This window comes from Triticum urartu, chromosome 3A (assembly GCF_056163025.1).
Source record: "Triticum urartu cultivar PI428250 chromosome 3A, HENAU_Tu73, whole genome shotgun sequence".
NCBI lineage: Eukaryota > Viridiplantae > Streptophyta > Magnoliopsida > Poales > Poaceae > Triticum > Triticum urartu.
In genome coordinates this window covers 132,763,838-132,776,340 of record NC_141875.1, presented here as the reverse complement: position 1 = coordinate 132,776,340, position 12,503 = coordinate 132,763,838, and the positions used below count along the sequence as shown (strand labels likewise).

Sequence of the window (12,503 nt, the reverse complement as noted above, 5' to 3'; positions counted from 1 at the left end):
ATATGATCCCCATATCACAGCTAGCTTAATTCGATATTTGATATCCTAATAGCGTTTAGATTAGAATCATAATATAATATTGAAGTCTGCCCAGTTCCTTGCAAATCCAAGTAGAACAGACAACAGCCAAAACCATTGCCCAGATCATTTTCGTCAACCATAATCAAAACCATTGCCCAGCTCCAGAACACACCTGCACTTCGCACAGCACATTCCAACAATTGAAATCATTGTTTAAATAATAAACTTAAAGCAATCAGGTCAGTTGCACACAGTGTCATTATGCAGCATCAATCTTATTCAGTCACTTAAGATAACGCTTTACTACAGTACAAAGTTACAAAATAGAGCATCACTAACTGATGGCAAATCTGCAGCTTTATACATCGATCAGTCATAGAGCACATAGCTAGCTAATAACTTGCATAAGTCTAGCGCCAATAGCTAATGGCTCCAGTACACTAGATAAGAACATCACAATGCCATAGTATATTAGTCCTAATAACTTGCTGAAGCCAGTAGTGCCACCAAGCAACCTGGAACAAAAAAGTTCAATTGGTCAGGGCACTAGGAAAAATAGCAAGAAATTATACCTAATTTTTTGAAACGAATTTCAAAACAAATCTACAAATATAGATACATCAATGTGTTGTATTTATTAGCAAGCAAAATTTTAGAAGTATTCTCTAAACTAAGTCCAAATGAATGTACCGTAGTCATGTTAGAAAGAACATTCAAATGTTAGGAATACCTAATCTCAGCTCACTTCCCCAATCAATTGCAATATAAATTAAAACTGATAGCTAACATCATTCATACAATTTTCCTATGCTCAAACAGTTTCAACTCCTTTCTTATATCCCAGCATATCACACAAAAGTCTATAAGAAGTAATGATTTCCTTCATTTAATAACTATACACTAATAAATATGCCTAGAACAACCATCATGTTGTACAGTATTGTCAAATTAGCATGATAGGACATACCTGTTGCTGCATTAATATAACAACTACATACCAGATGAATTAGACTTTACCAACTTCCTCAAGACGAAAATCTAAACTGAACTTGCTGGATCTTGGTTTGCGTGTACATTGATCTTGTGTGCCCAGTTTTTCAGTGTATAATTAGTTCTTTGATCATGGACTATGCATGCTGGAAATATGTGTTTTTTGCATTACATAAACTGAGAGTTCAAGTGTTCTACATTCCAGTTGGTGACAGATTCTTGTGATAAACGACTGTGTACGTGGTTGCTTTATGGCTATATCTAGTGTAAAAAGTTTTCTGGATATGCTTATTTTCAGATCTACAGAGAGGCTACTGAAACTGCTTCAGTTGAGGAAAAAGGCTTTGTAGATCCTGTTCAGAAGGCTAATCTTGAAAGAGACAACCAGAATCCACGACCTTGTCCTCTATATTTCCTTGGCAAATCTAGCCCAACTAGAAGAGAATATGGCACATCATAGAAGATGAACAATGTGATAGAAATCCTCATACCTTCGGACCTGGATCCAGTACCAATTCGATGGGGAGCGCTCAGAGGAGGATTGGCCCGGTGCGCCATACGTCGGAGAGAGAGAAGCCAGCTGCCGCAACGGAATTAGCCGCGCCGGTCGGTCGCCGGCCCTGCAGGAACGAGGTCGTCGTGGTGGGTTGGCGCAGTGGGCCACCGGCCGGAGAGGAGAGAAGGCAGCCGCTGGAGAGGAATTAGTCGCGCCGGTCGCCGGTCGCCGGCCGTGCGCGGAACGAGGGCGTCTTGTTGGCCGAAGCCCGATGATGATTTTTGTTCAATTATCTTTGGAAGACCTTTCTTGAACACGGGACAATATCAGGTGGAAACCACATATTCAGTGGAAGCATGAAAACTTGAGCATAGGCTGTTGGATCTTGTATCTATGGACTAGATTCAGCCATAACTGCTACATGCAGTTTTGCAGAAAAACGCCTGTTGCCAGCATTCTATTTTACACATAACCCCCTATCGATTCCAAGTATTACAACAAGTCCGCACATGTCCCCACGTACACCTGTGCTTCTCCATATATGATCCCCATATCACAGCTAGCTTAATTCGATATTTGATATCCTAATAGCGTTTAGATTAGAATCATAATATAATATTGAAGTCTGCCCAGTTCCTTGCAAATCCAAGTAGAACAGACAACAGCCAAAACCATTGCCCAGATCATTTTCGTCAACCATAATCAAAACCATTGCCCAGCTCCAGAACACACCTGCACTTCGCACAGCACATTCCAACAATTGAAATCATTGTTTAAATAATAAACTTAAAGCAATCAGGTCAGTTGCACACAGTGTCATTATGCAGCATCAATCTTATTCAGTCACTTAAGATAACGCTTTACTACAGTACAAAGTTACAAAATAGAGCATCACTAACTGATGGCAAATCTGCAGCTTTATACATCGATCAGTCATAGAGCACATAGCTAGCTAATAACTTGCATAAGTCTAGCGCCAATAGCTAATGGCTCCAGTACACTAGATAAGAACATCACAATGCCATAGTATATTAGTCCTAATAACTTGCTGAAGCCAGTAGTGCCACCAAGCAACCTGGAACAAAAAAGTTCAATTGGTCAGGGCACTAGGAAAAATAGCAAGAAATTATACCTAATTTTTTGAAACGAATTTCAAAACAAATCTACAAATATAGATACATCAATGTGTTGTATTTATTAGCAAGCAAAATTTTAGAAGTATTCTCTAAACTAAGTCCAAATGAATGTACCGTAGTCATGTTAGAAAGAACATTCAAATGTTAGGAATACCTAATCTCAGCTCACTTCCCCAATCAATTGCAATATAAATTAAAACTGATAGCTAACATCATTCATACAATTTTCCTATGCTCAAACAGTTTCAACTCCTTTCTTATATCCCAGCATATCACACAAAAGTCTATAAGAAGTAATGATTTCCTTCATTTAATAACTATACACTAATAAATATGCCTAGAACAACCATCATGTTGTACAGTATTGTCAAATTAGCATGATAGGACATACCTGTTGCTGCATTAATATAACAACTACATACCAGATGAATTAGACTTTACCAACTTCCTCAAGACGAAAATCTAAACTGAACTTGCTGGATCTTGGTTTGCGTGTACATTGATCTTGTGTGCCCAGTTTTTCAGTGTATAATTAGTTCTTTGATCATGGACTATGCATGCTGGAAATATGTGTTTTTTGCATTACATAAACTGAGAGTTCAAGTGTTCTACATTCCAGTTGGTGACAGATTCTTGTGATAAACGACTGTGTACGTGGTTGCTTTATGGCTATATCTAGTGTAAAAAGTTTTCTGGATATGCTTATTTTCAGATCTACAGAGAGGCTACTGAAACTGCTTCAGTTGAGGAAAAAGGCTTTGTAGATCCTGTTCAGAAGGCTAATCTTGAAAGAGACAACCAGAATCCACGACCTTGTCCTCTATATTTCCTTGGCAAATCTAGCCCAACTAGAAGAGAATATGGCACATCATAGAAGATGAACAATGTGATAGAAATCCTCATACCTTCGGACCTGGATCCAGTACCAATTCGATGGGGAGCGCTCAGAGGAGGATTGGCCCGGTGCGCCATACGTCGGAGAGAGAAAAGCCAGCTGCCGCAACGGAATTAGCCGCGCCGGTCGGTCGCCGGCCCTGCGGGAACGAGGTCGTCGTGGTGGGTTGGCGCAGTGGGCCACCGGCCGGAGAGGAGAGAAGGCAGCCGCTGGAGAGGAATTAGTCGCGCCGGTCGCCGGTCGCCGGCCGTGCGCGGAACGAGGGCGTCTTGTTGGCCGAAGCCCGATGATGATTTTTGTTCAATTATCTTTGGAAGACCTTTCTTGAACACGGGACAATATCAGGTGGAAACCACATATTCAGTGGAAGCATGAAAACTTGAGCATAGGCTGTTGGATCTTGTATCTATGGACTAGATTCAGCCATAACTGCTACATGCAGTTTTGCAGAAAAACGCCTGTTGCCAGCATTCTATTTTACACATAACCCCCTATCGATTCCAAGTATTACAACAAGTCTGCACATGTCCCCACGTACACCTGTGCTTCTCCATATATGATCCCCATATCACAGCTAGCTTAATTCGATATTTGATATCCTAATAGCGTTTAGATTAGAATCATAATATAATATTGAAGTCTGCCCAGTTCCTTGCAAATCCAAGTAGAACAGACAACAGCCAAAACCATTGCCCAGATCATTTTCGTCAACCATAATCAAAACCATTGCCCAGCTCCAGAACACACCTGCACTTCGCACAGCACATTCCAACAATTGAAATCATTGTTTAAATAATAAACTTAAAGCAATCAGGTCAGTTGCACACAGTGTCATTATGCAGCATCAATCTTATTCAGTCACTTAAGATAACGCTTTACTACAGTACAAAGTTACAAAATAGAGCATCACTAACTGATGGCAAATCTGCAGCTTTATACATCGATCAGTCATAGAGCACATAGCTAGCTAATAACTTGCATAAGTCTAGCGCCAATAGCTAATGGCTCCAGTACACTAGATAAGAACATCACAATGCCATAGTATATTAGTCCTAATAACTTGCTGAAGCCAGTAGTGCCACCAAGCAACCTGGAACAAAAAAGTTCAATTGGTCAGGGCACTAGGAAAAATAGCAAGAAATTATACCTAATTTTTTGAAACGAATTTCAAAACAAATCTACAAATATAGATACATCAATGTGTTGTATTTATTAGCAAGCAAAATTTTAGAAGTATTCTCTAAACTAAGTCCAAATGAATGTACCGTAGTCATGTTAGAAAGAACATTCAAATGTTAGGAATACCTAATCTCAGCTCACTTCCCCAATCAATTGCAATATAAATTAAAACTGATAGCTAACATCATTCATACAATTTTCCTATGCTCAAACAGTTTCAACTCCTTTCTTATATCCCAGCATATCACACAAAAGTCTATAAGAAGTAATGATTTCCTTCATTTAATAACTATACACTAATAAATATGCCTAGAACAACCATCATGTTGTACAGTATTGTCAAATTAGCATGATAGGACATACCTGTTGCTGCATTAATATAACAACTACATACCAGATGAATTAGACTTTACCAACTTCCTCAAGACGAAAATCTAAACTGAACTTGCTGGATCTTGGTTTGCGTGTACATTGATCTTGTGTGCCCAGTTTTTCAGTGTATAATTAGTTCTTTGATCATGGACTATGCATGCTGGAAATATGTGTTTTTTGCATTACATAAACTGAGAGTTCAAGTGTTCTACATTCCAGTTGGTGACAGATTCTTGTGATAAACGACTGTGTACGTGGTTGCTTTATGGCTATATCTAGTGTAAAAAGTTTTCTGGATATGCTTATTTTCAGATCTACAGAGAGGCTACTGAAACTGCTTCAGTTGAGGAAAAAGGCTTTGTAGATCCTGTTCAGAAGGCTAATCTTGAAAGAGACAACCAGAATCCACGACCTTGTCCTCTATATTTCCTTGGCAAATCTAGCCCAACTAGAAGAGAATATGGCACATCATAGAAGATGAACAATGTGATAGAAATCCTCATACCTTCGGACCTGGATCCAGTACCAATTCGATGGGGAGCGCTCAGAGGAGGATTGGCCCGGTGCGCCATACGTCGGAGAGAGAGAAGCCAGCTGCCGCAACGGAATTAGCCGCGCCGGTCGGTCGCCGGCCCTGCGGGAACGAGGTCGTCGTGGTGGGTTGGCGCAGTGGGCCACCGGCCGGAGAGGAGAGAAGGCAGCCGCTGGAGAGGAATTAGTCGCGCCGGTCGCCGGTCGCCGGCCGTGCGCGGAACGAGGGCGTCTTGTTGGCCGAAGCCACCATCTCCAGATCTCCTAACCCTAGTTGTTGATGGAAGAAAATTGAATCGGGATAGCTCCATGGATTAAGGCACGGGATGGCTCAGCTTCCGTTAGGATAATGTACCACCGTACATTAAGATTACGGGGTTGTTTTTGCAGTTTGTACATCTTATCATCTCACACCACACACTTCCTATCCAACGGCACAGGATGAAGTTTCCATGCTTCCACTGAATATGTGGTTTCCACCAGATATGTACTCCTTGAACACTGCAGTGGCTAAAATTGATTGCAAGAGAGAGGTGGTTTCTCTTCGTTTTGGAAAAGAAGAAAGAGAATTTCACTTCTCTAGGTTTAAGAATCATCATCAATCACGTGAGTACGATAATGGTGAGGATAAAACAATAGAATAACTCGCTGCCATTTACTTCGGGACACCAGAAGATGAGCTCGAAAGAAGTCTCACGGGATATGAACTAAGCCCCAAAGATCCTAGTAAGATGGAAATAGATCAACATCTAAATCAAGAGTCCACAATTGACGAGAAATTTGAGGTGCCTAAAAAGAAGGGAGATGAAGGACTCCCTCCTTCGGAACTCAAGCCTTTACCAAAAGAAATGAGGCATGAGATTTTAGATGAACACAGTACTGCAGGGTCTGGGTACTACGGGCGTGCGTTGCGTGGTAGAGATGATCCAACGGTTGTGGTCCTTTGCATCAGACGGCATGCAAGGCGACTGAACCCGTGCGGCGGATCAGTCGGATGGCGCCTAGCATCCGCCTACACTACTTCTGTACAAGTGTGTGCTTTTGGGAGTTTACCGCTCTGTACATACTATGCTGATGAATAAATAGCAATCAATCCAGTGCTGTTGTACAACTCCGGAGTATGCAGCGTTTCCCATATTTTTGCAATGCTCTTTCACAACGGACCACTGACAAAGAAAGTAAGTACCACATCATAAACCTAGTGATGATAATGTACCAATCAGATCATGGGTTCCTTATTGGAAGCTTACATGGGAGAAACATGCAAAGTCAGACTTCAAGTGTGCTAGGTTCTTTCGAAAAACAGCAAAGTCCAATGGTTCTACTTTTTGCCCTACTTTATAGTCAACAATATTGGGAAGACAACACATAGAGTTTGTGAGAGATCTTGAGACACCAATCTACTCTTCCTGGACATCGTACTCGTCATCGTCGTCGTCGTTGTCGTCATATTCATCAACATCCTCGTCATCTTGAGTAGTAGTACTTTTACGGCGGAAACTGTCCATCTCGTACCTCCCGTCATCCTCGTTGATGAACTCCAGACCATACACCGCATCTCTGTGCTTCACCACCAACCAGCGAAGCAGACGGTCCTCCTTGTTTAGATAGTGCAGTTCTTGAGTAAAGGAAGGTGGAACCATCATGGTCATTTGCAAAAGTTGACCCTGAAACCACAACAGCAACTTCAGCAAATCAGGAAAGCAGGAGACCACACCCACAATACTAGTGGCAAGGTAAGATGGCAATGACCAACAGTTGGAATATAACATTACTTAACCAGGAGTGCATAAGAACAATTCTCAAATACACGATGCATTCTGTGTGCCTCCCAACTGCTTTGGTCAACTCTTTTCTAGGGGTGCTGTACTTTACTTTTCTCAGTGTTTGATCGAAGGTTTTATCAAAGAGTAGCGGGAAAATGGAATATTTACACTTGCATTCTCAGGGTGCTGCATTTCAGTTTCTAACTGTTTGATTGAAGGTTTTATCGAAGAGTTGTGGAGAAAAACATTTTTACACCCACACTGCTACTGGGTCCATCACAATTCGGTACTGGTGGAAAGCTACAACCTTAGTCAGACTGATATAACAGTCACTGTGGTAAAAAAATGACGAGTTATTTCAAAACAAAGACGGAACTACAGACTTCAAAAGAAGAAGACGTGATAACACGAATATACTGGAGACATGTGTTCACAATTTGTCAAACTTACATTTACTAAACACACACCAAACAACCAACCACTGTCAATTATTCAGTAACTCACAAACTAATCTCCCATAAGAAGTGTCGAGGTAATTGTAGAAGGTAATGACTAGCTGTCGGAATCAATTTTAAGAAGTGCGGTTGCATCAGAAGATACACTTAACACAAATACATGGTGTATAAGAGAGAAAGGATAGCCTGTAGATGAAAGAAAAACCATAACCTCAATAACAGTAACTCGGAAGACTGTAGTGAAAGGAACTCGGGAAAGGCATAATAGTTCTAAAGTTTTGTTCAAGAAATTAACAATATATTGTTTTGTTACACTCAGGAATAGTCTTTGTGACATTGATCGGCCCTTCTCTGCTTAGATGCTTGTGGTGAATACGTTGCCGGGTCTCAACCCGAAGATCGACAAAGCAGCCTCCTCGCGATCAAGAATTTTAGAGGTTGAGGTCTCGCAACATGTTCCAGATGAGCATCCTGTCTGAGACAGGCTGACCACACTGCAAAGATTGTAACGATGGCAGGTGTGCTCAAGCAATGGGAAGAGTAAAACGTGTTCTCGATGTAGAATAAAGCCCTTGAGCGTGGTATTCGGCTGCACGACAAAATCAGGGATCTCCAAGGATATGGAGTAGAAAAAAAGAATAGGTGCTGAAACCTTCTTCTGTACAAAGAGTGTTCTCATGGTCAGCCTCAGAAACATCAATATGATAAGTAAGCTCAAACTTGCCGAGAATAACCTTGAAGAAGCAACATCACTTCCAGTGATTTGGGGTCCAGGAAAACAGGGACGTGAGTGCTTATGTTGGCGATCTGAATCGCCCAAGAAATTAATACAACTGCTTGGGACAAAGAACCATGTGTGGTAGTGGAGGTGGGAGAAGCAGGGCCGTCAGCTAAGCTGAAGCTTATGGCTTATGGAGGCAGTGGTATGTAAGCAAGCCCGGTTGGTGAGCCCGCCGGAACTGTGGTTGGTGGCCAACGTGTAGCAGCCAGAAGGATCGTAGAAAGGGGCGAGCAGAAGGGCAATGCTACCATTTCATGACTCACATCACTTACCGACTGACCATTTTCCCCAAGGTTACTTCTAAACCCCAGAACATGAAAGATCTCAGTGTTATACCCTTCTATTCAGTACTCGGAGCAAACAGATCACAGCATGCAGCATATCTCTGCGAGCCACCCGACCCGTGGAATCCTGAGGTTCCTGAGTCACGTACTAACACTAACTACGATCAATAGAATGATCTGAACCTACACAATTTACCCGCTAGAGCATTCTATCGAGCAAGCACCCACAAACATTCTAGCAGCCGACGGCCAACCCTATTTGGGCATTTCGTCGAGCACGTCAAAGGCACCACACACACACCGTCAAGAACCAAAACGCCAAAGGCCGAAACACTCATACCAACTTAGGCATTTCGTCCTACACGCATCAATCTAGCCAGACGACTCAGATCGTCACCAGTCCGCTCTGTCACAAGGCACTACGGTTGAGGAGTACAAATAAAGAGCGGCGGATCGGGGCGGACCTGGAAGTGGCGGCCGTCGAGCTTCCTGATGCCGTAGCCGAGGTGCACTTTGCCGAAGGATTTGAGCTCGGTGACGACGCCGTTGCGCTGGTAGGCGCGCGCCGCCACCCGCGCCACGAGCTCCGCGATGGCCTCCTTGGTCACCATCGGCTTGACCATGAGCATGCAGTCGTACAGCGGCATCTTGCCCGGAGCTCCTCTTTCCCTCTCCCTCGGCGAGCCTGTACCTCGCGCTCGCTGGCTCTTCTCCCACCACGCCGCCGCCGCGCCGCCGCTCTCTTCGACGATCTCGGGGACCCGGACTTGGGGAGGGCAGGCGGTTGTTTGGGCTTTTCTACCTCTGGACCGGGAAGTGCAGACAGGTGCAGTGGCATAGACAAATGGCCCAGCGCGGAACCAAAATGGACCGAGAACTCGGCTGCTGGCGGCGGCCCAATAACGAGCGAACCTCTCTCGCTCGATCACCTCGCTCGGTCGAGAAATAATTTCTCAAAAGAAAAAAAAACTCGCTCGGTCGGTAGGTTGAATGGCAGTATTTTTTTTTAACATCAGTACATACGCAAGCGCTCATATACACGCGCATACACTCATCTATATAAACGCACACACGCACATCCTACCCCTATGAGCATCTCCAAAAGACTAAGCCGGCATATCATCTTAAGATTTACGAAGTCACCGTAGGCGCCTCGTCTTCGACAGGAACGTCTCCTCCCACTAAATGCACATCGACGAAAATCCTGAAATAAATCCAGAAATAAATGCGAGCACCAGGATTTGAACCCTGATGGTCTGGGGATACCACAGTCCCTCTAACCATCCAATCACAGGTTGAGTCGCAGTATCTTGAGGCGATGATGTTGAAGCTTGGTTTTAACCAGGAGTATGTTAAGGTGGTCATGGAATGGTCAGGTCAGTTTAGTTCTCTCAGTATTATTCCATGCAGAAACTTGAGGAGTTTAAACCATTTAGGGGCATTCGACAGGGAGATCTCATATCCCCCTACCTTTTCATCAGGCCTCCGCGGCTGCTTCTTCGTGGCGGCGGATGACCAAACAGTGGGGTTTGGCAGAGATCAAGCGAAGGTAGTGGAAAGGGAGCCTCTCACACAAAAACAGTGATGGGAGTGCCCAAATGTGCGGGCTCCAAATGATTTTTTTAATGGGCCGGGCGTGTTAGAGTCCGACATGACGGACCTCTGAATGCCCATAAGCCTTCCATATGTGTAGTTCCAGTTTGTGTTATTTTGGACATCTGAATCGATCCAAACACTTATGACGATATCCGTGTCGAAGTTGTCCTTAAAGAGTCTGGATGCCTAGCCAGCATAAGGTCCCAAATATACACATGTTCGTAGTCAAAAACAGAATGTTCGGTTTCAGTTATAAGAACTGCTCGGTTTTTACTAAAAGCCTAAAATATATACAGATGCTTGTGTTATGGGCATTCTTCTGCTATGACAAGGGAAAAGGTAAAATTATGTTCTGATGCGTAGTTTCTCTCATGTCTCTACCTTGAGGTCATTATTAAGGGTGTCTCCAACGCTGATCTTGAAATCAGACACCATATCCACATATCGGTAGGGACCAATCCGCGAACAGTGATGCGGCAGCCGGTCATTCAAAATTCGCCACAAACATCTAGTCGTTTTTAATGTAAATTTAACAAATCGAACAAGTTTAATTCAAAATTTTTACATAAAAACGGATGATATTTACCTAAACCGGTTGTGAGGTGGACAGGGTACCGCATTGGATGGCAAAGCATGTTCGGATAGCGTGGCCCAGAAAAAGGCGGGCAGTTTGAGGTCAGCGGTGGAGATGCCCTAAGCACGAAACAACATCTTAGCCGAGTGATTGGTTTATTGCCACAATTGTGACACACTATGTTTCCAGACCCTATGAATTGCATCCCTCGCTTGTCAATATCTGAGCTTTGCTTGTCAACTAGCTTTGGACTTCCTTGTGATTATTTTTCCAACTAAAAAAAACTTTGGACTTCCTTGTGATACTACCATGGGTGTAGGCGTGACCCTAAAAAAAAACATGCGTGTAGGCGTGTGGGGTCAGTGCTGTTTCTTGCATCACAACGGGCCAAGCGCGCGCTCCTCGAATCCCTATCGGCAGAGATCGCGACGAGCACGTATATATTTCCCGGGACCCCACGGCCCGGGTCCGTCCATTGCCGGGATGAATGGCTCCCGTGGCGGCCACGCTCGCCCGCCGCGTACGCGCCACGGAGCCACGCGAGGCCGCCGCTCCCGTGGGGCAGTACGACGATATCCTCCTGTCACGGTCCTCAATCTCCCCTTTGTTTTTGCGTCGCAAATTGGCCGGGGAAAGAGACGCCCACGGAATCTCCCGCCCCTGTCTCACCGCATCGGATGGATGATCAGACGTCGCGCACGTCTCTGTCCGGCGAGGAAGAGAAGATGCCCGTCGATCCTGCTGGCCGAGGCAAACCATGGGCCGGCGACGGCGCCAGCTCGCGTCGCGCTCGCGCGGTGTGTCGCCGGAACGGCAGGGAAAATCGCCCCGCGAATCACCGCCGGATAGAGTACCCGCGGTGCGCGCCTGACACGGACGGGTGGGGTCGCCCGACAATGAGGGAAGAAAGAGATGGTCCATCGACCTCAGCGTCGCTTTGCTCTTCGCGTTGGCCTGATCGATCCTCACGAGTTCTCTTGAATGTATCGTCGGAATTTATTGCCCCGGCGAGGTAAACCCAGTCACGTGTTGGTACGCGAAGAAACGCCGCGTGCTCCGTGCGCGGTGACTGTGCACCACGTCCGCGTGCATGCATGGGGGGTGGTGGTGGCCCGCTTCAACGGCGCCACGTCCGCAAGCCGTGATGAAGCCCGGTGCATATGTTGCACGACGATCCATGACGCATGTCACGCATCTGCTGGTACATATAAGTCGAGACAATGAGACAATAAAGAGAGAGGTTGAAACATTGAAGAAAAAATATTGTGTATGCTGCACCCGTACAGAACGTGGACCTCAACCTGAGGTGTCCTCTTTTGCTAGGGTTCGGTGTTCCTGCGCTTGTCCTTGTTTCATGCATGGACGAAGATTGCGTGACAACCCATTCTGAACACAAGGTGGAGCTCACCACTGAGGTGTATGATAAA

At 44.6% G+C, this 12,503-nt stretch overlaps 1 protein-coding gene and 3 long non-coding RNA genes across 4 annotated transcripts; all 4 read right to left on the bottom strand.

Moving 5' to 3' along the window:
• Positions 1 to 217: 217 nt before the first annotated feature.
• LOC125548163 (uncharacterized) lies at positions 218 to 1,770 on the bottom strand. Its single transcript, XR_007300913.2, has 2 exons — positions 1,503 to 1,770; positions 218 to 536 (listed from the first exon to the last, which is right to left on the bottom strand). It is a non-coding gene; the product is annotated as an uncharacterized LOC125548163 (long non-coding RNA).
• Positions 1,771 to 2,263: 493 nt separating this feature from the next.
• On the bottom strand, positions 2,264 to 3,816 carry LOC147978934 (uncharacterized). Its single transcript, XR_015599651.1, has 2 exons — positions 3,549 to 3,816; positions 2,264 to 2,582 (listed from the first exon to the last, which is right to left on the bottom strand). It is a non-coding gene; the product is annotated as an uncharacterized LOC147978934 (long non-coding RNA).
• A 493-nt stretch (positions 3,817 to 4,309) lies between these two features.
• Positions 4,310 to 6,251, bottom strand: LOC125548162 (uncharacterized). The gene is made up of 2 exons (XR_007300911.2): positions 5,595 to 6,251; positions 4,310 to 4,628 (listed from the first exon to the last, which is right to left on the bottom strand). It is a non-coding gene; the product is annotated as an uncharacterized LOC125548162 (long non-coding RNA).
• A 536-nt stretch (positions 6,252 to 6,787) lies between these two features.
• On the bottom strand, positions 6,788 to 9,717 carry LOC125543258 (uncharacterized). The gene is made up of 2 exons (XM_048706553.2): positions 9,371 to 9,717; positions 6,788 to 7,287 (listed from the first exon to the last, which is right to left on the bottom strand). The coding sequence occupies exons 1-2, from the start codon at positions 9,551 to 9,553 to the stop codon at positions 7,021 to 7,023; spliced, it is 450 nt and encodes a 149-aa protein (XP_048562510.1). The 5' UTR covers positions 9,554 to 9,717; the 3' UTR covers positions 6,788 to 7,020.
• Between the last annotated feature and the right edge of the window lie 2,786 nt (positions 9,718 to 12,503).

Excerpts from the sequence above, each read along its gene's own strand:
- LOC125543258 (XM_048706553.2), bottom strand. The coding sequence starts at position 9,553 with ATGCCGCTGTACGACTGCATGCTCATGGTCAAGCCGATGGTGACCAAG. Across the intron at positions 7,288-9,370 it reads TCGACGGCCGCCACTTCCAG|GGTCAACTTTTGCAAATGAC; the intron begins GTCCGCCCCGAT and ends TTGTGGTTTCAG.